Here is a 23,699-nt window from a genome sequence, read left to right as displayed (position 1 = left end):
CGTGTGTATGTGTGTGTTGACAGGTAGAAAACATCCTCCTAAATGACCAGGGAAACTATGTATTGTGTGACTTTGGAAGTGCCACACACAAAGTTCTACTTCCACATAAAGATGGAATTACCGCTGTGGAGGATGAGATCAAGAAGTAAGACTTGCTACAAGAGGGGAATTCTGAGCTACAGTGGGAATTTACAAATAGTACTTTCACTTTTTTGCTAAGACTTACAATGAGTTCCATAATAAGTGTTGGGTTATGTATTTAATAACATAAACAGTTAACCATACCATTTATACAATAATTATTCATCTATGTTAAACGTTAATTAATGATAATACATAGTTTATTTTTGTACTTTAACTCAATGAATCAAAGACTAGAATACATGTATTAAAAATAAACTACTGTATTTCAATTTATCCATGTTAACAATTGAATAATACGAGTAATAATGTATTGTTAATGGTACCTTATTGTAAATGTTGGCAAATATAAAAGCCTTAAACGTACTTCAAATGAATTAATGTTAACACGACTAACATTTTACTGTGGTTAAGCAATGCTGTACAAGTTGGTTTTATGATTAGTTTGTTTTAGTAAATGCATTATCTAATGGAATATATCTTTTTTTTTAGTTGGACAGTATGTGTATGTTTATTACTTGGAACTAATGTGTAATTTCGTAAAATATTAAATAAGTACAACATATTTTTTTCTTATTCTTCTTATGATGATTAAAATGCTCTGCAGGCTAAAATATATGCTTCCACTTTATATTAAGTGTCCTTAACTGCTAGTTACTTGCATAAAAGAAACAATATGTACATTTAGGTGGAATATGGGTCAGGTTAGGAACAGGTTTGGTGTTGTGGGGAAAGTCAAAGGATGTACTTAGTAAATGCATTGTACCAACTGATTAATTTAAATGCAAATACATAGTAATTAATGACACGTAATGCATATACACACATATACACGTAATGCATATACAAAAGTTTGGGGTCAGTTTTTTTAATTTATTTTTTATTTTATTAAATAATTTAAATAAAATGATTCTGTTTATCAAGGCGGCATTTATTAAATGTAACAAAATTTTTAAATACTTCTTTATTAACTACTTATTTATTACTTATTGTATGTAGTTTCTAATGTAATTATTATTTCAGTCATTATTGCTTTTATTACTATATAACAATAATAATAATAATATTTAATATTAGAGTGATTTCTGAAGGATCATGTGACTCTGAAGACTGGAGTAATGAAACTAAAAAATTCATCATTAAAATCACTGGAATAAATGATTAAATTAATTGATAAACTATATTTGAACAGTTATTTTATAGTTCAATAACATTTCACCATTTGTACTGTATTTTTGATGAAATAAATGCAGCCTTGGTGAGCAGGAGAAACTTATTTTAAAACATTTAAAAATCCTACTGACTGCAAACCTTTGACCAGTTGTGTATTTTAAAAAGAAATGTACTCCTGTGCAAAGCTTAATCTTCAGCATCATAACTTTAAAGTTTTGAGATCTTTCAGAAATTATTCTAATGCTTTATTTATGCTTAGCTGGTGCTCAGCATATCATATTATTATCAGTGTTGAAATGTTCTTTTGATTAAAATGGAAGGTAATACTTGTTTCATTTCGAATGTTTAAAATAACAGCATTTATTTAATTATTTTGTCGAATTGTACGTTTCTTTTAGGATCACAGTAGCATGAGGGAATGATTAACATTGTAGTTTGGGAGAGTATCACAATCAAACAGAGTGTGGTGGACAAAATAGAAGAATATGGGTGTTGCCTCAGGGCAGTGGTGGATTTGCTCTCCTGAAGCTGGTAGTTTTAGCAGAATTACATTTCCTCTGTAATATAAAGGAATTTACTAAATGTGTAAAACTTGTCTAGATGATGTAATATTATGTTAGTAGATGTGCTGCCAGGGAGTTTTTTTAACCCATTGTTTTCATTCCTTTCTGCTTAGGTACACGACTCTGTCATACCGTGCCCCAGAGATGATTAACTTGTACCAAGGGAAAGCCATCACCACAAAGGCTGATATCTGGGTAAGCAATGAACACACACATATTCTCCTCAGTCTCCCTCTCCTCCACCCACTCGTTCTCTTTTACTCCCTCTCATGTCATTCTCCAAAACACAGACAAGCTGGAGAGCTGGTTTGGTCAGACTGACACAGTAGACACAAATGCCAAACCGGTTTCCTCCCATAAACTCTCAAGGGTGTACTTTACAGCCATCCTTGAAATCCAGGCTTTGCTTCAAAGGTTAATCCTTTAGTTTGATTCTGATTGTTTCTTTTGTGCATTGAGAAGTCAGGGTACTGTGTAGAAATGAAGCAGATAAGTTATTCTGCAAGAAGATGTAATAAGAAGTGCTTACTAAAGCTTGTGAGCTTGATGAAAAGCAGTAAAGAAAAGAGCTTCCTGATTTCTGGAAGTGTTGTAAAGACAGGAATGAGGCCCTCATAAAGGCAGACTTCCTCTTTTACATTGACATGCTGTGAAAGGTAAGTAGCTTAGCCTCGTCTTACAGCTGCATTTCCTTCCAAACAAATGCTGGACGTAAGAGAAGAAAAAACAAAACAGTTTTCCCAGTTCCATGAAGAGTTTGCCAGTGCAGATGGTAGAAGTTCATGGTCATCATGTCAGAGACTTGCTGGCTAGAAGAGGAATGTATAGCAATACTTCCCTGTCCATGTTGCTTGGCCCAAAATAGATATATTCTCTGAATTTGTCACACAGTGTGAAAAAGCACTGTCAGCCATTATACGTGTTGTCACTGTGCAGTATTTATATAATAGAGCAGGTGAAACCTGATCTGTTGAATGTTGTGCTGAATTATAGTTTCCTCGTTTCTCTCTCTCTTTCACAGGCGCTTGGATGCTTGTTGTACAAGCTGTGTTTCTTCACACTTCCATTTGGGAGAGTCAGGTTGCCATATGTGACGGACCTTCGCTGTTTCCGGACGGTTCAAATTCTCCTCAAAGTTTGCACTGTTTAATCAGTAAGCATCTTTCAGATATTCCCAAGCGATTTGAGATTATTTCCTGAGAGACTGTGGGTAGAGTTTTTAAATTTAAGTTAAACAATAGCTCCATCCTCTGGTCGTATGGAGGTACTGCACGCTGGTTCCCTTCTCTTAAAAAAAGAGTTCAGCAGAAAATTACAAGTCATAATTTACTCACTTTTATGTTGTTCCAAACTTGTATGACTTAACAAACAAATATGAAAGACTTAGGATAAAAGAAAATATTTTGAGAAACACCTCAAGGTTTTAGTTTTTCTAACAGATCTCAACATGTATATCTTAGGAATTCTGCAGAAAATCTTTTACAGGTTAGGAATAACATGAGGATGAGTCAATGAAAATTTTTTGACTACCTTAGAATAAAATATTTTCAGAATAAACAGAGCTATGTATCACTTTACAATAAGGTTGAATTAATGTTAGTTAATATATTTACTATCACGAAGAAACAATAAACAATGTATTTATTACAGTGTTTGTTCATCTTTGTAAATGGTATTAAAGTTGTTCATTTTTAGTTGATTTTAAATCAAAGAGAAATAAATAAAGCTATAACAAGCAAGAATTTGGATTTAAATGTATTCGTAAATGTTGAACTACGATTAATAATTGTTCATTATTAGATCATGTTTGTAAATATTTGAACTGACATTAATGGGAACCTTTTGTAAAGTGTGACCAAAACACTTGTTTAAAAGAATTGTCACTTTAATTCTATAATTTTATATTTTTTCAGGCAGCATGATATTTTTATGTAGACCTCTCTTGTGTGGCTTTTTTTATATGTATGTATTTATAATGTGCTGTTCATAATATCACATTACTTACATTATCACATAATTTGTATGTAAGCACTCTTAACTTTAAGCTAATAAACACACACACATATACATACATGCATACTTTAAGTTATATTTGTGTATTTGTTTGTTAATTTATGTATTTTATTTACCTTTTTTTTCTCACAGGATACATGTTGGAGCCTGATCAAGAAAAGAGACCTGACATCTATCAGGTTTCTTACTTTGCCTTTCGGTTAGCTGGAAAGGAGTGTCCAGTGCCAAATCTTTTTGTAAGTTATCTAAACCATAGACTACAGAAAATAACAAGAATTTATTTAATTTCATTCAGAATTAACTTTTTTGTTTTGTTTTCTGCCACACAGAATTCTCCCCTTCCCACCTCATTGCCAGAGCCCTTTACTGCTAGTGATATTGCTGCTAAGAAGAGCCTGACAAAAGCCCGGTAACGGTTTAGCACTTTGTTTGTAACTTTCACATTCATGAGTGCAACACCATTAAAATAGCCTCCTTTTTATCCTTTTTTTATTAGAATAACTGATTCGGTTGGACCAACGGAAACGTCAATTGCACCCAGACAAAGGCCCAAAGCTGCAAATAGTAATGTTCTGCCTTTGTCCAGCTCAGTAACTCCTGTGAAAATGACTGTAACCACAGGTACATTAGGCCAAAAAGTTAACCATGTTTTTCTTAAATATAGTTGTTGTTCTGTGTTTTTTCCCTGTTGGAGGAGTTAGTTTGACTGTATACTGTATGTGTGCTTGTTTCAGCTTCTGGAAATGGGCAGCAGTCAGCAGCACAGATGCCGAACAGCAGTCAACAGAACAGAGTATTACAGCAGCTGCAGCCTGGAGACCTGCGACTGCAACAGCTACATCATCAACAGCAACAGCAGCAGCAGCACCACAATATCCAACATCAACAGCAAATCGCCGCACAGCAGCTACAGTACATGCAACAGGTAATGAGGGGCTCGGGATGTCAGGACAAGTGTCCAGTAGGTTTATAGCTTTACCGCTATTTGTAGATTTTCAATATCAAGTTTCTCTTTTTGAAGACTTTTTATAAATGATTGTATTTAGGAACACATGCCGTTTCAATGGTTCATATCTACAGCAAATACATGTGGTGATTTGTTTTTAATAGCACAGTTGAGTAACTGTGGAAAATCACAGTGGCGTGTGTGTGTTGTGAGAGACAGTTGCTTCTTGTTTGGATTGGACATTGTGGTCTGCTGATGAGCACATGATGACTGCCCTGTTCACACATAATAGATGACCCACATTATATGGAAAAAATTTGGGGAATTTATATGTGAAAACTGAATAAACATTGCTGTATGGTTTGCAAGGATTGGACAATATTTGAATGAGATGCGAATATTGAACAAATCTGAGATTAAGAGTTCCAAACAATTGAAATGTTTGGAAAATCGCCTTTTAACATTGCTAAAATTAAGTGTTTGCCAGTTCATATTGCGAATCAGAAATCAGTTTTGATGTTTATATGGTGGTATATCTACAAAATGTCTTCATGCTCTTTTTTTGATATTGTAATTTTTTTGGCGTTAATAAAAAGATAATTTTGAATGTATTGCCCTTTGCCACAAAAATATACTTGTGAAACAAAAGACAAGGTTTTGTGGTCCAGGGTCATGTGTATGTAAATAAAAGGGGTACGTTCTTTCTCTTTATTACAGAGTTTCCAGTCCATGTTTCTTGAAAGTATTTGAATTTCAGACATATAAATTCAAAACCTGGAAAGTACTTAAAAACAAACATAAGGCCCTAAAAGTGCTTGAATTTAATTTGAAATAAAATGTGGTGTTATTTCAACAATTGTACTGAGCTGCTGTCAAAAACAGAACAAAAAACAGAAATTCTTGATTATCTTGTACAATAACACTGACAAATAATGCACATTTGATCTGTTTTTCAGACAATGCATTTGAATATTACAGTATTAAATTCAACAAATATCATTAACGTTCTTTGAACATGACTGTTTAAAAAGGTCAACTACTCTGACAATTTTTAACTGTAAGTGAAATGTAAAAAGTAAAAAGTACAGTAAAGACTTTCGTGACACTGCATATGCTGGGGTATGAATTACAAAGATGCTTGATTTAAAATTGATTGTGCTTTTAAAGTAATTGAAAGTCCTTCAATCTGGTGTCCATGACAGTGTTGGAACCCCGTTGTTACCTGCGCCACAATAATGTGTTTATTGACAGGGAGACTCCTGAAAGACACACAATGCATATTTTGCTTTATTTCATTGTATGGAAAATAATTTTCAGTATCATTTGATTTTGATAGTCCCTTTAATGCATTTTGTTGAATTTAAGTTGCATTGCATCTACATGCCAACTAATTCTCATTAGATTATAAGTAGACTGTTAGGTTGTGGTTAGGGTTAGTGTAAATTGGCATGTACTTGCAAAGTTTCTTATAGTCAGTTAAATGTCTGTTGAAGGAGCAGTATCAGCAGATATTAAGCAGACAGTCTACTAATACTCTAATGAGAAGTAATTAGCATGTAGATGCAATGAAACTTTCAACAAAATGTGCAATAGGGACCATCAAAATAAAGTGTCACAGAATTTTCAAATTAAAAGTCCATCTTGTCAGAGATTATTTACCCTTTTTATTATTAATAGATTATGAACTTAAAGATGCTGTTTAGATCAAGACATTGTGCTTGTTTGTTTGTTCCAGTAATATGAAAGTAAAAATGTCACATTTAATCAATCTTTTAGTCATGTTTTAAACATTGTTTAAAATCTGGAGTTCAAGCCTGCTGGCCAAAATTTGAAATGTATGTCAGGGCTCAACAATAAGGACTGCCCGATGGCCTGGGGCCAGCTTGAGAGATGCTCGGGACAGTAGACCGGATCGCTACTGGCCCGATCAGTTTAATTTTCGCAAGTTTAATTTTAATTGTGTGCATATAAAAAAAAAAATCAAGAAACAATTTGTGCTCTCAAACCTTTAAATGCTACCTTCTCTGTGATCTCGTAAACACCATATTGCTTTTCGGTTCCTTTTATCTGATTGGATGTTGTGAGCACTTAATTTTTTTTCCGTGACCTAATAACAACCAGTACAGCGAAGAGACAGCAACATGGTGACGACATCAAATTATGAGGCTAAAAGAAAACGTCTGTTTCTAACGTTTCTAAGCAGAGATTTACACGAATACAACATCACAAAAAAAATGAAGTGATGTTTTGAAGTTTGCCATCAGTTTGGCAGGTCAGCCACCGTTTGTTTTGCAATAAAATACATGCACATTTTCCATACTGCTACTTTTTGTTTGCATAACACTTTGAAGTTTGCTCATTTTACATTTATTGACATTTTCAAAATATTTAAATTCTACATTCACAGGTGTTATTTTTGACACATTATTTAAAATATGTGGCTAAGAAATATAATATTTTATTTTTTTGGTCGGGCCAGTAAAAATATTGGCTGGGCAAGTAAAAATCTGAGCCACTGGCCCGATCGGGCCATTAGAAAAAATCCTTAGCATTGAACCCTGTGTGTGGTTTTTGGTTCATACCATGTGAAGATATAAACCTTGATGACAAGACTGTAATGCTGAACATATTGAGAAGCATAAATTGAACACCCACGCTCATCACGACTGTGCACTGACATCTCTGTCTGTTTACTGTCTCTCTCCATCATTTGCAGTATCATCAGGCCATGCAACAGAGTCTTCAGATGCAGCAGCACCAGCATATGCTTCAGCAGCAGCAGCAACAGATGATGATGCAGCAGCAGCCCGTATATCAATCCCAGCAGCAGCAACAGCAGGCTCACTACACTGCCCTGGTGAGACGCCTCAAACACCTGGAGCATTAGTGGCAGGGCCATCGCTTTACTCCTCAGAGTAGTTTTGCCAGATTTGGAATGGATGCCGTTCTAATATCAGAGAGGCGTATTTATAAATGAACATCGAGAAGCTTTGAGGAGGATGGTGGTGTTTTTTTTTTATTCAGCCATTATCCATATGTCAGTAGGTTATTTTGTATATTGAATTTAATTAATATTATTTCATAAATGTCTGAATTTAGACCATCTTTGCCTTAAATACTCATTTGGCCCCACTCACTGAAGCAGCTTTTGTGCCAAACAGTTTTTCTATCCAAGTGATTTCGCCCAATCATAACCGTCAATAATTCCTTTGAATTGTATTTACGCTAAAAGAGGAAATGTTGCTAACTGACTTTCGCTAAATGGATAATGTTAAGGCGGAGCAATTTTTAGCTCATTTTCCACCGAATGGTTACCATCTGTTTAATTTCAGATGCAATCTGCTCCATGCAGAACCATCAGGGGATTGAATGGGGTGGTGAAATCGACCGATTCTCTGTGTTAAATCGTAACATATGAGGCAATTACACTGTAGGGAAATTCAAAGGCCTCTCCGGCGCGCTTTCTGTCTGTGTGTCTTTCCATCTTTCTATGTCCTCATGGTCATTTGTAATGGACAAAGCACTGTTTCCCATATAAAGCGGAAGGTTAAGTAATGGATGATGCTCAGCCATCTATCTAGTCAGTGTCTCAAAATGTCCATGATGATCAGGACTTCATCTTCTTGACCACTTTTGCAGTAATGGTTATATTATGTGTATATTCCATTTAAGGCTAATCATGCCAATAATAAATAAAGCATTTTAAGATTTAATTTTATTAAGATAGGAAAGTAGCTACTGGCAGGAAGTGAAGTTAGAGAAAGAGAGAGATGGGGTCAGGAAAAAATGTGGATTCAGACTTGCTGTATGTTGGTGTAAAGCTTTACAAAATGACCATTTCGTATGGACCAATTACAAAGTATCATTTCATATTATGCTCTCTTGTTTATTTCATGGTGTCACAAATCAGAAAATATGAGCGTAATATTACATGCCGTTGCATGGATTCAGACAGAAACCTGAATAACAGCATCAAGAGAATGTACTTTCATGCTTGCAACAATGTTCAACTATTAATTCAATGAATTTACAGATACTTTTATCATGATATATCAGATGAACTATATCGTGATGTCAGATATTTGTCATGTCGCTGAGCTGGGCAATATGACAAATATCTCACATCACGATATATTTATATATATGATGGGGCGCTGAACACGAGGCTGTCAGCTGTGACACCAAAAAGTAATTCTAACTCTGCAACATTATTATTACTAAAGTGAGATTAAGAGACATGAAAGTATTCTACCACCAAGAGAATATCAGTAACATTCTGATTGATGAGCATCATTACATTGTAACATTACAGCAGACATGGGTTAAACCTGCTGAATGCTTCACTAGTTTGACTGAATTGAGTGTTTTTGTTATTCTTGTCTCCATACAGATGCAGCAGTACCAGCAGGCTTTTGTTCAGCAGCAGCAGCAGTGTGCTCCAGTTCACCAGGTGCCCTATATCTCCCCTCTGGAGTTCCAGACCTCTCTGGGCTCCTATAATCCTGCCGGACCTTCTCCAGTAGAGACTTCCTTCGTCAACATCAGGCAAGCACTCATGTCCTTCTCCAGTTGAACTGTCATACGACTGAAGCTTAGTTTTGCAGCCGTCACAGGGTGTCCGCAGGGTCTTAAAAATTCTTAAAATGTCTTAAATCTCAGAAACAACATTTTATGCTTTAAAGTCTTAATTTTACTGAAATATTGTGTTTTAGGTCTTACATCTTTTTAAACAGGTCTTAATTTTCCTTTGTTCATGTATAGCTACCCAATCTGGCCAACATCAACAATCTCAATAATACTTTTATCTTTTATTGAAGAATGTCATTTTAACTCTATTTACTATAATGCTTAATTGTTTTCCTTAAAATAACATTTGTTAACAATAAAAAGTTCTCCATGTATTTACTGCTGCCCTGGACAGACTAGTTTAGATAAATCGTTTATACACATTTTATAACATTTATAACATTATACACGTTTATAACATTGGATACTTTAGATAGTTTTTAAAACATTTTTTTTTATTTTAAGAAAAGTTATGTTGACAAAAAGTGTATGTATACAACTAGAACTTGCTTGTTTTGAGAGAATATTTAAAATATTTTGCTCAGAATTAATACAAATATTATTATTTTTAATTATGAAATTATTATTATTGTTTTATTAAATTATTTTAAAAAAAGGTTAATAGGGAAAATATAAATCCAACTGGGCCATTTGAAAAACTTTATAGCGTTTAGCCCTGTATGAGTCTAAAATTTCATTCAGAAAGGTCTTAAAAATGTCTTGAAGTCTTAAATTTGACTTGCTGAAAGCCTGCAGAAACCCTGTGTCAGTAGAATGTGTTTTAGGCTCTTAAAGTTTATTTGTGTTATTTAATTACATTTTTTTTAGTAGTGTTTTTTTGTACATGTTAAAGTAATGCACAGGATATATTTATTTTGGTCAACAGTTTGTTAAAAAACCTTGTTAAAGTATTATTAAACTTTAAATAACTTGAATTTTAGGCAGCTATTGCTTTAGTTCTGAGATAGGTTTGTTATGTTTACACAAATGATGTCAAAAATGTATTTGTGTTACAATGATAATTTTTTTTTTTACACTTTTGCTGATACTGGCTGGTTTAGGCCTTTATTGAATAAATACAGCACAAATATTTGCCAGTAGGTTACAGCAAGTACCCATTTTAAAATGTCATTAATTGAATAATTCTGTCAAAGTTCAAAATGACTGATTCATTTAGAAATGTCTTTGAACAGATGAATCACTGACTCAAATGATTGAATCAATAAAAGATCAGCTCCATAAATGAAATACATGGCTGTGGCTTGTCTGTAACGCTCGTTTCTTGGTGAAACAAAACGCAATGTTCTGTCTAAAATGTATGCTTAATATTACCTTAAAATATGAAGATATAAATTCATGTCTTTCAATTCATCTCTATTTCGATAGCGATGTTACAGTGTAGATTGTGTCAAGGCAGCTTGACATAGAAATTCTAGTAAATTGAAACTGTCAGTCTAGTTTTCAGAGTTGAAGTTCAGTTTAGTTCAGTTCAGTGTTAGGGTTAGGGTTAGGGTTAGGGTTAGGGTTAGGGTTTAATTTTCACTGCTGAAAGTCCAAACTCTGATGAGCAAATCCGTCAATGTGTAGCTCCACAAGTCTCAATCAAATAAGCAAATGCTGATTTTCTGTAAAACATCGCTCACAATTTTGTGATTAATACTTAACTATTAACCTTGTTAACTGCACAAGTCTTGATTATATTTTATAAAAAGCACTATTATTCACCCATAAATGTATATCTATTTCAATCTGCTGTTTCTGCTTTTTCTGTTGCAGTAGAAATCCAGTGTCTGCTGTGGATGTCATGAGCCCCCCTCCACAGACCGTCAGCAACCCTCCAGATATGTCAAGCTGGAACCCATTTGGAGAAGACAATTTCTCTAAACTCACCGAAGAGGAGCTCCTCGATCGAGAATTTGACCTTCTAAGAGCAAGCAAGTGTCTCTGTTTATTTCTGCACAACCTGACCACTCTCTCTCCTCTACTAGTAATCTTCACCCTCTCCAGCAGAGGGCATATGCGACCTGCTTTATTTCCGCACTAACATTTTTGTCTTGCCCACAGAAAAGCCAGTGGAGCGATCAGTCAGCATGGAGGCCAGCAGCATAGACAGACAGCAGCCGGTCCTGCAGCCCTCGCTCCCCGAGGATCCATTTGGCTCCGTGCCCTTCCTGGCCAACGCAGGCAAGTTCTAGCAGCCGGCTCTCAAAGGACCCTCACCAAAGTTCCCTGTTTATCGTCCTCTTCCTCTCTCCTCCATGTGCTCCCTTTATTCCTGCTCTTCCCGAACCCCCTCTCTGTCTCTGTGCTGCCGGATGTGGCCGCTCTGCAACACATATCACATCTGGAGCCCCGGAGACTAACTAAATCAACGCCACCATTTATTCCTTTAACCATTTTAAGTAGATGACAACAGTATAGTCGTCATTTCAGAAAAGGCTTTGTCTTAGAAAACTGTTCTATTTCCCACTATTCATAAGGTGTAAGACTTTATATATATCTGGTACATGCATAGATTTAGATAGAGATGGCATCGTCCCCCAACGATTGGAAGTAGTAGATAGTTAAACGCAAGTATAGAAATGAAGCATATTTATCAGTTAGAACTATAAGCGATATTAAGAGTTATAGATGCACATGTTTTAAGTGTTTGTTTGTTTTAGGGATTAATGGTTGACGAAACACAGCTTTATAGCACCTCTATGCTTCTTGCTGGTGCCTTGTACGGTTTTTAATTCCATAGCTTTATCTTTTGTTTGTCTTTGCACCTGCAATAGTAAATGTGTGCTGTGCTCTTTCTTTTTACATCTGCGATTTTTTTTTTTTTTTTTTTTTTTTTTTTTTTTTTTTTTTTTTTTTTTAAATGACAATTTAATAGGTTTACTTTTAATCCTTTGGGCTAACTCTTTTATAGTGATGTTTGTTCTCTAATCTCATATATCAGTGTGAATTATTGACTTATTTTCTCAGGACTAACATTTTCATTTAATAAATGTCAACTTTTCTTTTATTAGTGAAAGGGAAATGCAAGTTTAAGGGACTTTCTTTCTTTGGCATTTGCATGTTTTGTTAAAGCCATCAGGTTGGCATGATAGAATAGATTTTCAGATTCTTGAGCAACCTCATTTATTTCCACGTACTAGATTTAGTTTTTCTTTTAGACCTACTTAGCTACGTTTTGTGCTTGATAGCAACAGCGAGTGCCAAAAGTTCTCAGGTACAATTTCTATGGACCTCAAACCATAGAAAAACTCCAGCGATCCTCATATTCACTTTGTTTACTTGTAAACATGCCAATTTTTCATGGAGTTGAACACAAGTCTCTCTCTCCTCCAGCGTTGAGTTGGCTTTAAATTCCTCATTGAGACTTGTTTTTCCTTTCTGTAAATTACTGTGAAGATACTTTAAGTTGCCAATTTAGGGAACATTGGCAGGTTAACTTGGAAGTGAGGTTAGCCGAATAATCAGAAACTGTTGCATCTACAGAAGCAACTAAGAGTTGGCAGCCCCCCCCTCATTTTTATTATTTTTTTTTGCATAATTTGATGTCTTATTATTTTGTAGCCTACGCTAGAACTCTTTCTCTGGTCGCAGATGATGTTTTCCATAGAAAACGCTATGTCTATGAATGTATGAGCCTTTTTACATGTTAGTAACCACAACACAGACATATCACGTCATTGGTTGCCGTCTCATTTATAACGGCAGCAGTGAGCCTTAAGTAATAGCAAATGTTTTCCTTGTCTGCATGTGCATTTAGAGGTACTTGCTCAGAGCATTTATTAATAGTTTACATAAGGGCTTACCATAGTGTTTACCGAACCTTTATGTTTATCCTCAACGGTAAGTTTATCGTAAAGTAAACGATTTTTTAATGTGTTCATTCATCTCATCACCCACTCAAGTTACTTTGCTTTATCTGGTGACATTTTATGTTTTATTTATAAGCTTTAACGCGGTTACCATTTTGTTTTGTATCAGATAAAGACAGCCATTTATTTAGAGACATCTTGATGGAGTGGGATATCGGTGGACAGTTAAAACTGAACACAAAGCTTTTATTGTAAATCTATGTTGAGCCATTTTGAGCAAGTCTAACCTGAAGATTTGTTCATTCACTTGCATATAAATCGGAGTTGTAGGTTACTGTTTTATTATCGTTAGTTATTATTAGCGCTAAATACTAAGTGCACAGGTGACTCCTGTAACATCCTTTATTTTAAGACTGGTGTTGCCCTGTGGACCACAGTACGGGTGTCAAAGTCTTAGCTTGTTTGTTCCTGTCGATGACAGACGTTCATGGCTTCACCATCCTCAGTGACTGCTCTCATCTGTACATACATGCATACGTACATACAGCATCAGTTGCATAAGCTGTTAATGTCTGCGATTAACAAACTGATGTAAATACCCATGTATCATAATGTATAACTGAATGTTTCTTTAAACAATGCTAATTATTAATAAAGCGTATTTAAAAGCAGTGCTATACTTTGTTGGTTTCTGTTATCAGGAGGGTTTGGCTGATGAGTATATGAAGTGCTGATGTTTTCCACCTTTATACCACAAGAACAAGATGTTTCTCTTCTTATAATATTAATAGCATGGCTGTCTTTGTCTACCAATTTTATTCGAGATCGTTTTGTTTTTAGTTTGAAAAAGCAGAAGGGATTATAAAAAAAAAAATACATTCAGATGTTAGCATCCAAAGCTTAGTTGCAGGTTAAATTCTACTTTAGTGCTAACATTAAATGCACATTAATATATAAGTTATAAAGGAGTATGCAGAGTACCTACATGGACAACAGCATAAGGTGATTTATTAAACAAACATTTTGCCTAAATTAATTTTAAAAATTATTTCCATCGATAAATGGAAAGTTCATCTAAAATGAAAATTGCCATTTATTTCCCTCCAATTGTTAGATATTTTGAAGAATGTTGGAAACCTGTAGCCACTGACATGCATAGAATTTTTGTCCCCTGCTATAGAAGTCTGTGATAATCAGTTTCCAAAATGCTTAAAAAAATTCTAAAGGTTTGGAATAGGGCTGCACAATATTCACCTTATTCTTCACGTACGAGCGGGCGCCGCCATTGGAATCTTTTTGGCTCGAGACTTCCGGTCTCATTCACGTCCATTCATTTTTAGATGTTAAAAACAGCTCGGTTTGCTGCTTGATGTTGCAAACTGACATTTTCTTATTATATTATTTTACTTTGTCTTTATAGTCATATAAACTCTTGCGTGTAGAGCCAGTAGTTTGACCGTTTTCTGCCGTTTATTATTCCTAGTCATTTTTCCCATAGGCAGCTGAGTCGGAAGTTCTAAAACAATCGCAAAAATGAGCGCACTTCCGCATTAAAGAATAAGGTCAATAGCGTTTCAGCATCAATATCGCAATGGGATGATTGGCTATAGTCAGATCACAGCATATACAATGATGAGTTTGTATTATAATTTATCATTTGTATGTGTTTTGATGCCCATCATTGTATAATGATTTGATAAGCATTCAGGCATATGAAACGATCCCATTTGTGACTTAACAAAGCTTCATTTTATTGAATTATTATTAAAAATCATTTATTGAATCACTCAGTTACTGTACTTGAATACTGTTAGGCTCCGGTTTCCCCCACATTCCAAAGACATGCAGTATAGGTGAATTGAATAAGCTAAATTGGCCTTAGCGTGTGTTTGTGAATGAAAGAGTGTATAGGTGTTTCCCAGTGTTGGGTTGCAGCTGCAAGAGCATCCGCTGCGTGAAACATGATGGATAAGTTGGCGGTTCATTTCGCTTTGGCGACCCCTGATTAAATAAGGGACTAAGCCAGGCATGTCCAAGCTCTGTCCTGGAGGGCCGGTGTCCTGCAAAGTTTAGTTCCAACCCCAATCAGACACACCTGGGCTAGCTAATCAAGCACTTACTAGGCTTTCTAGAAACATCTGTGCAGGTGTGTTGAGGCAAGTTGGAGCTAAAATCTGCAGGACACCGGCCCTCCGGGACCGAGTTTGGACACCCCTGGACTAAGCCGAAAAGAAAATGAATGAATGTTAGACTTGGAAAATGATAAAACATTTTAATTATTAATTTGTGTATTTCTCTCGATTGTATTTAGATTGTTTATTCGATTTTACAGAGATGCACTCCCACTGCAGAATCATCCTAATCAATTTAACATTATAAATTCTTTTCAAACAGATATTAAGTTATCTTCAGGTGAAATTGTATTCATATCGCTATATATAAATACTGTATATATATCATCACAAAATAAAAAATATCCCAATGTTATATTTTTCTAATATCGTGCAGCCCTAGTTTGGAACCAGTTGAGGGTAAGTAAATGGTAAGCAAATTAGTGCTTTTTAACTCAAAAAGACATAAAAGTTTGTGGTTATGGTGGCGCAGTGGGTAGCGCTGCTGCCTTGCAGCAAGAAGGTCGCTGGTTCTAGTTTTCTCCAGTTGCTCCGGTTTCCCCCCACAGTGCAAAGACATGTGGTATAGGTGAATTGAATAAACTAAATTGGCCATAGTGTTTGTGTGTGTGTGTGTGTGTGTGTGTGTGTATGGGTGTTTCCCAGTACTGGGTAGCAACTGGAAGGGCATTTTGTAAACTTTGTAAAATGTCTGCCGGAATTGTTAGTGGTTCATTGCCCTGTGGCAACCCCTGATAAATAAGGGAATAAGCCAAAGGAAAACTACTTATTTAAAATAAGCTGAAACAACAATTATTTTGTTTTTTGAGGCAGAAATTGTTTTATCTTCAATCCACTTATATTTGTAAAACAAACAAACAAAACTAATAATATATTTACTAAGTTAAATTTGTAAAAAAAAACAAACAAAAATAATATTAATAAATATACAAACTAATAATATATACTTTTTCATAATCGATTGATGGTTTATTAATAGCGAGAATTTTACTTTACCTTAAAATAGTGATCAGAAAGCTTTTATTTATATATATATATATATATATATATATATATATATATATATATATATATATATATATATATATATATATACATACATACATACATACATACATGCATGCATTTTTAGGTAATTTTTTTAATAAACATTAACATGAGTGATGTATACATGGCAATATTTTTCAGTCACAAAACTCCAGATTTCAGGGATTTCAGGTTTTTCAGATATTAATGGAATTTGCCTGAAAATGTAGCAGTGCAATGGTAAATAACACTGCACTTTGAGCACTGATTAATTACCTTTAAAGCACTGCATCCTTTTCAGATTTAAACAATGATTGTTTTGTTGTATTTTTAAACAACCATCATGTTTACTATATTCGAATCATCTGATGGCCTATAATTCACTGTTCAATTAAATGCTTCGTCCTACTGTTAAAGTGAGTGTTTAAACGAGAAAACAATGAAGCAGCTCTTAAACAACCGAATAAACACAATGTCTGTAAAGTCATTTGCATACATTATGAGGACAAAAAATAAAGACAATCGGCTTAGCATCTGTTGAACTGGGTGAAGGGAGTTCTGGGTAATCCACAACAATCTCAGACCAATATGACCTTCCCATTATGTTCCTTATTCAGGGAAAGTCTTGGAGCCGTCATGCAGCAGCTGACTTTATAGAGCTGTCGTAATCAGATGGGCCTGGAAAAGAGCACTCAATATTCTTCTTCTGCTCAAGATCTTCTTATATGATTAAGGACGTTCTGTGGATTGTTGTATTCCGGGAGGAAGGCGTGATTAGATGTGTTGTAATCCGGGAGGTCTAAACAGTCTGCTCATGTATATATTATTTTCTTCTCCTCTCTAAGCTTTAGATTTCTTTTCAGTTGTGGTTTCTCCATCTGCTGTTGCCGTCATCTTGGGACTGTACTAATTGTATAGCAGAAGTAGTCTTTGTTATTTAATTAGTGATTTAACTTTGTTTTGTTTATATATTTTTAGACATCATACTGTATATATGTATATATATATATGTATATATATATATATATATATATATATATATATATATATATATATATATATATATATATATATATATATATATATATATATATATATATATATATATATATATATATATATATATATATATGGGAGTGGGTTTGGCTAATTTCAAGTCTCGCTCTGCCAGTTTGGACGGATGTGATGAGAACAGATCCACAGCTCTGTCTGCTCAGCAGGGGGAGGATGGCAATGGAGAACCATGTTGAGAAATTCAGCCTTTTCAAATATTAGACAAATATCTCAATCTCAAAATTATACATGTTGACAAATATTGTGGGTTTTCTGTAGCAAAGATAGCCTTGCCTAAACTAATTGTGTGAAATTGATAGTTTTCCTCACGCTTTCAGTGCCTCTTAAAATGTCTGTATTCTTTCTCTAAAATAATATAAAATAAATCAAAAATGGCGCAACGCAGTGGCGCAGTAGGTAGTGTTGTCGCCTCACAGCAAGAAGGTCACTGGTTCGAGCCTCGGCTGGGTCAGTTGCCATTTCTGTGTGGAGTTTGCATGTTCTCCCTGCGTTCACGTGGGTTTCCCCCACAGTCCAAAGACATGTGGTACAGGGGAATCGGGTAGGCTAAATTGTCCGTAGCGTGGGTGGATGTTTCCCAGAGATGGGTTGCGGCTGGAAGGCATCCGCTGCGTAAAAAACATGCTGGATAAGTTGGCGGTTCATTCCGCTGTGGCAACCCCGGATTAAAAAAGGGACTAAGCCGAAAAGAAAATGAATGAATGAATGAAATCGAAAATGTCTAAAACAGATGCCCAAACTAGGGCCCGCGGACCAAAGTTGGCCGATGGTAACCTTTGATTTGGCGCACCATGCCATATGAGAATGGTTTAAAGATTGTCATTTCAGATTTAATGTAACCTTACATTTTTGGGTTTTATTGTTAAGCTACAAAAAAAGCTGATTAAATGTTTCAGTGCAAATTAATCAGATTAAGTTTAAAATGTACATATGACGGATAGAAGACAATGCAGAGACTTTAGTGAGCAGATCAAAGTAAAGGCATATTCTGCTTGACTAGTGAATTCATCATTGAACTCCACTGTGTTATAAATCTGATTGTTTATGTTTTTATTGAAAGAATTTCTTGTTGAAAAAGTTATACAGAATTTGTTAATACTATTTTTCTAATTCTAATGAGTTAGGAATTTACCCATGACAATTTGAGTTTGTAAAGTAGTTTGGTCCCTTTTGGCCCACAGGCATTTGGTTTTTGGCCCTTAATACAAAAAAGTTTTGGCACCCTTGGTCTAAAATATTCTTCTCAAGCTTCACAATAAGTATAGATCTAAAGCTGCTTTACAAAAGGTGCATGTTATTACATTATAATCCAAAATCAGAAAGTTAAGGTGTTGTGTATTGGGTGGATGGTAAATATAGTTAATCTGCATCGTATATCCAGTGTAAAAACTGCTCACTATTAACTAGCATCTTAATACCTGCCTATTAATTAATTAAGATATTGACTGTTTATTAGTACTTGTAAAGTCCCTATTCTGCATGATCGTATTCTACATCCCTAATTCTACCAAAGACCTAAACTCAACACTGAAAAAAAAAAAATGCAGTTTCAATTCCCTCATGTTGGGAACAACTTAATTGTTAATGCAAATTTAAGTCAGTTGAACATAAAACAATGAAGTTGTCCATTTGTTATTCTGACCAGTTGTCATTTTAATAAAGTAAATAGATTTTAAAAAATGTTTGAAATGACAAAAGTTTTTATTTGAAATTTGAAATGAATGTTATCTGACCTTTACAGAAAAAACCGTATAATAGTAAACTATATTACAAAGATGCCACAGGTAATTTACATTAAAAAAAAATAAATAAAAAAATAAAAGGATAGCTTTACTATAATAAAGCTAACTAATGCGTTATAACTTTGTACAATTTATAATTAACTTATTACAATGAAAACAAACAATTCCATTCATAACACAATTGAGTTCACTGCACATTTAAATGAATCTGATCCATTCACAACATTTAATTGAAACATTTCAACTAGCATTTCTGTAGCTCAACAATACAATAAACAAACAAAAGGTTATGTTAAATAAGAAATGACAATCTCTATTAAAGGGATTGTGCCTGAGCCGCCTCTATATTTTTACTGTCTTCTTAGATGGGATGTCAGGCCAAATCAAAGATTATTATGGGGCAACTTTGGCCCGTGGGCTCTGGCTTGGGCATCCTTGAACTAGAGTTTAGACCAGGGATGGGCAAACTCGATCCTGGAGGGCCGGTGTCCCTGCATAGTTTTGCACCAACCCTAATCAAACACACCTGCTTGTAGCCTTCTCGTGATCTTAAAGACACTAATTAGGGTGTTCAGGTGTGTTTGATTAGTGTTGGAGCAAAACTCTGCAGGGACACCGGCCCTCCAGGATCAAGTTTGCCCATGCCTGGTTTAGACACTCCTAAACAGCACTTTAATCATTTTAAGTCATACGTCATGCACATCAGACATTAATTTTTGCTGTTTATTCAGCAGGAGCCGGTGTGCTGACAGCAGAGAATCCGGTGGACAACCCCAGTGTTTCTCTTCAAGACACCACCCCGCCGCCACTGGCCAAAGAGCGCAAACCTACAAAGAAAAGCAGCTCCACTGGTTCCCTGCCTCAGAAAGCCGGCGAGGACTCAGACAGTGATTTTGAGTCTGATCCTCCCTCTCCCAAAAGCAGTGAAGATGAGGAGGTGGAAGAAGAGGAAGCTCTCAACAGCGAACATGAAGACACAGAGCCTGAAAACCTGGGACAGAGGCCTCTGCTCATGGACTCTGAAGATGAGATAGAAGAGGAGGACAAACACAGCTCAGACTCTGACTGTGACTCTAGAAAAGTGAAACTCTCAGAAGTCCCGCCTGCTGTTGAATCTGGAGCCAGCGTAATCACTCCCCCCATTTCACCAAGCCTCTCCATGACTGCCAAAAACCTAGTGGATGTGTTTGGTGCTGTTCCTTTCGTTGGCAGCGGTCAGGCACCGGAGAGCTCCGATATTTTTGCCAAAGCCCCTTTCAGGCAGGCTAGCCAGGAGAACACCATAGAAGAAACTGACGTTTTCACCAAAGCTCCTTTCAGTAGAAACCTCTCCAGATCCAGCAGGAGCGGTGATGGACCTGGTGGCCAGACACCACCTATTTCCCCCGACAGCGTTGATGTATTCGGATTCTCGCCTTTCCACGTCATACCCACCTCCGAGTCCCAGGAGGATGTTTTCGACCAAGCCTCTTTGGACGAAGCAGCAAGTCCTCAGCAGCAGAGGCAGAAGCAGCGCAGCCTTCAGAAACTCTCCTCGCGGCAGAGGCGCACCAAACAGGAGGCCAGTGGCACCAACGGAAAGCGACACCACGGGACGCCCACCGGTGGCAGAAAGACCAACAAGCCTAGCTTCCGGACTCCTGAGCGGGTACGAAGACACAAGAAAGTTGGTAGACGGGACTCTCAGAGCAGCAATGAGTTCCTCAGCACATCCGACTCCAAAGAGAACATCAGTATTTCCCTGGGCGAGGTGATGGAGAAAGCAGCTGCTCTGCCCTCCGAGGAGGTTTTGCTGGATCCGTTTGGAGCCAAGCCTTTCCATCCGCAAGACGGCAGTCGACACCAGAGCTTGGGAGACGGAAAAAGTGAGATCAACTCGAACAACGGCAGGCCGAGGACCAGCTCGCTGCACAGTGTGTTCGATGGAAACAAGACGGATGACTTTGGAGCTGTGCCTTTCACAGAACTGGTGGTCCAAGACGGAACTCCGCAAACCCCTCAAATAGATCTCGACCCATTCGGAGCCGCACCTTTCCCCTCAAAGCAGTGAATGTCTCGTCTTCCAACACACAAGAGACTGAACACAAACACACACCTACACATGCATTGCTACATTATGCAAAGTCTGAGCAGCCTTTGAAGGATGGCAGCTTTGTGCTGTGGTCTCTGTCTGTGCTGCCCATCGGGATGTAGGCCTTTCAATTAGATGTTCATCTTTTGTAGGTTTTTTTAAAGTATTTTAATACCTAACTGGACAGCAGTAACAGTTTTTGTTTTCATTTGGTGACTTAAACCTGTGGTTTATGGATGCTTTTGAAGAAGCATTTTCTTTAGCCTTTTACTTGCTAGAAACCTTCTATGCTGCATTTTAGTAAGCGCTCTCTCTGTGCTCGTTAAAAAACAAAGTGGAGATGCGTTTATAATCCTTCATTTTAATAGGATTAAAAGCAAAAATACCAATGTAGTTCAGCATTTTGATTAAGTTTTATACTTCATCGTTGACCACTGAGTTGGTGAAACTCGCCTACCAACATGATGAAACACCGTGAAGCCTTATCTGGGTTTTCCTCACCCTGCTTAACTGTACCTCAAACACACAATGGCTGTAGAAACGCATGTGTCCTCGGAATCGTCCGAGTGTAGGCCTTTCGTCATTCACATAGATGGTTTTATTCACATTTTTACACTTTAATGCTCATTCAGTGTTTTAAATCCTTGTATTTCGTTTTTGACTATGTCCTCATTTCATACATGAAAAGGGAGTTTTGGAAAATCGATCACACTAGAGAATTTAAACGCAAGTTTGCAAGTCAGTCGATATTTGTAATTGCCCAGGCTGAATGAAACATCTGTTGTTATCAATAGATGTTTCACAAGATCTGTCTATACATTAGGCATGAATAATTGAAGCTCTTTTAGAAAGGGAAATAAATAACGCTTTGAGGAAAAATTACGTTTGCATATTTATATGACGTCCATTTTTATAGCAAGTTTTAAACTAAGCACAAAGGGCCATCTAGGGCAGTGTTTCCCAACCCTGTTCCTGGAGGCACACCAACAGTACATATTTTGAATGTCTCCCTGATTTGACCCATTAACTTCAGGTTTTGGAGTCTCTTCTAATCTTCTGATGAGTTGATTCAGGTGTGTTTGATTAGGGAGAGGTTGAAAATACTGTACTGTTGGTGTGCCTTCAGGAACAGGGTTGAGAAACACTGATCTAGGGAAACATTTATATCATTGAATATTTGCAGTTGGAACATTTAAGACCAAAAATGCTTTTTATCGCCCCACTCCTTTCAAACATTGCAATGTTTTTTATTATTATTATGTAATACTACACTCTAACAATGCAATAAAATCTGTTTTTGTGAGAGAACGCCATTTGTGTGTTTTGTTGTGGGTCAGACTGTGATTACGTTTACATGGACATCAGTGATTGAATTATTTGCCTTAATCTAAACAAGACCATGATGAGATTAAGGTGTTTACATGAGTTGCTTTTTGAATGTTCCTTTCATGATCCCGTTTTCATTGTTATAGCACATAACTCGATTAATGTTATTGCGTCAGCATGCAGCACATTTCCTCCGGAGTGTCATGTAAGTTTAGGGTTTTCATTTTTAATTTGTCGACTTTAACCGCAGTTTGGCACTTTCACTTTCATTCAGAAATATTTCATGCATACCCACAGTTACAAACGAGATACTGGATGAGAGATATAATGTTTTGCGCTTCAGTAATGTAACTAAAATCTGCATACTCCATGTCTTTATTCGATTTCTGTTTGGTTTGATTATGACTTTAGTCAAATTAAAGACCCGGTCAGATCACACCAAATTGGCATGATTTCCTTGACAAAGGGTGTTGTGGGGATTTGTAAAGGACAAATGGGCGTCATGACACGATCCAATAGTTTCTTGTGTAATGTGTTCACATACTATGCCTGCGACGCCTCAAGACACCGTCGCAGAAAGTCTAGCATGTTTAATTTTTCCCTCGTTCTTCACGAAGAGTTCCGTCACGTGGGTGTACGCTGTGCACATAATTTCTCAGTTAAATCCCCAGGTGCTGTTATTAATGCGCTGGTCTGGTGATCAAAAATAATGATGAAAAATTGCTGTTTACATGGTATAATCAGAGTATTGTTGTCCATGACGTACTCAGTTACTAAAGTCGAGTTCAGACTGCATAATTTTAGCACCGATTTTAACTGGCCAACACTTTCTGAGAAATCGCAGACAAACGCTTGAAATCACAGGCAAATCGGTGCTCGTTCATGTGAGTAACCAATCACACAGTGTATCAAAGATGCAATCTGAGAGAATTGTCGATGACTCGTTGACACCCGTCAGATATTTGCCATGCTAAATATCTGGAGCTGTCGGCAATTCAAATCATGGCGTGTGAAATGTGTTCTGATTGAAAATAACATCGGCGATCACCTACAGCCAATGAGAGAGCAGCATCCACTAATTTGTGCCGAAGGTTGGGGCAGAGGTTAAAAGCAC

At 36.3% G+C, this 23,699-nt stretch overlaps 1 protein-coding gene across 1 annotated transcript in view; it reads left to right on the top strand.

Annotated features, from left to right (window-relative positions):
- Positions 1 to 22,565, top strand: part of bmp2k (BMP2 inducible kinase) — a 49,306-nt gene extending 26,741 nt beyond the window's left edge. The window contains 13 exon segments of the mRNA XM_056458286.1: positions 24 to 145; positions 1,991 to 2,072; positions 2,899 to 2,947; positions 2,950 to 3,030; positions 4,023 to 4,126; positions 4,220 to 4,299; positions 4,387 to 4,511; positions 4,625 to 4,815; positions 7,553 to 7,693; positions 9,227 to 9,381; positions 11,179 to 11,336; positions 11,467 to 11,586; positions 19,920 to 22,565. Coding sequence (XP_056314261.1) covers positions 24 to 145; positions 1,991 to 2,072; positions 2,899 to 2,947; positions 2,950 to 3,030; positions 4,023 to 4,126; positions 4,220 to 4,299; positions 4,387 to 4,511; positions 4,625 to 4,815; positions 7,553 to 7,693; positions 9,227 to 9,381; positions 11,179 to 11,336; positions 11,467 to 11,586; positions 19,920 to 21,238 — 2,727 coding nt within the window. The 3' untranslated portion in view covers positions 21,239 to 22,565.
- Positions 22,566 to 23,699: the final 1,134 nt, after the last annotated feature.

This window comes from Danio aesculapii, chromosome 5 (assembly GCF_903798145.1).
Source record: "Danio aesculapii chromosome 5, fDanAes4.1, whole genome shotgun sequence".
Classification (NCBI taxonomy): Eukaryota; Metazoa; Chordata; class Actinopteri; order Cypriniformes; family Danionidae; genus Danio; species Danio aesculapii.
Note: the sequence above shows the minus strand (reverse complement) of the source record. Positions and strands in the feature narration are given on the sequence as shown.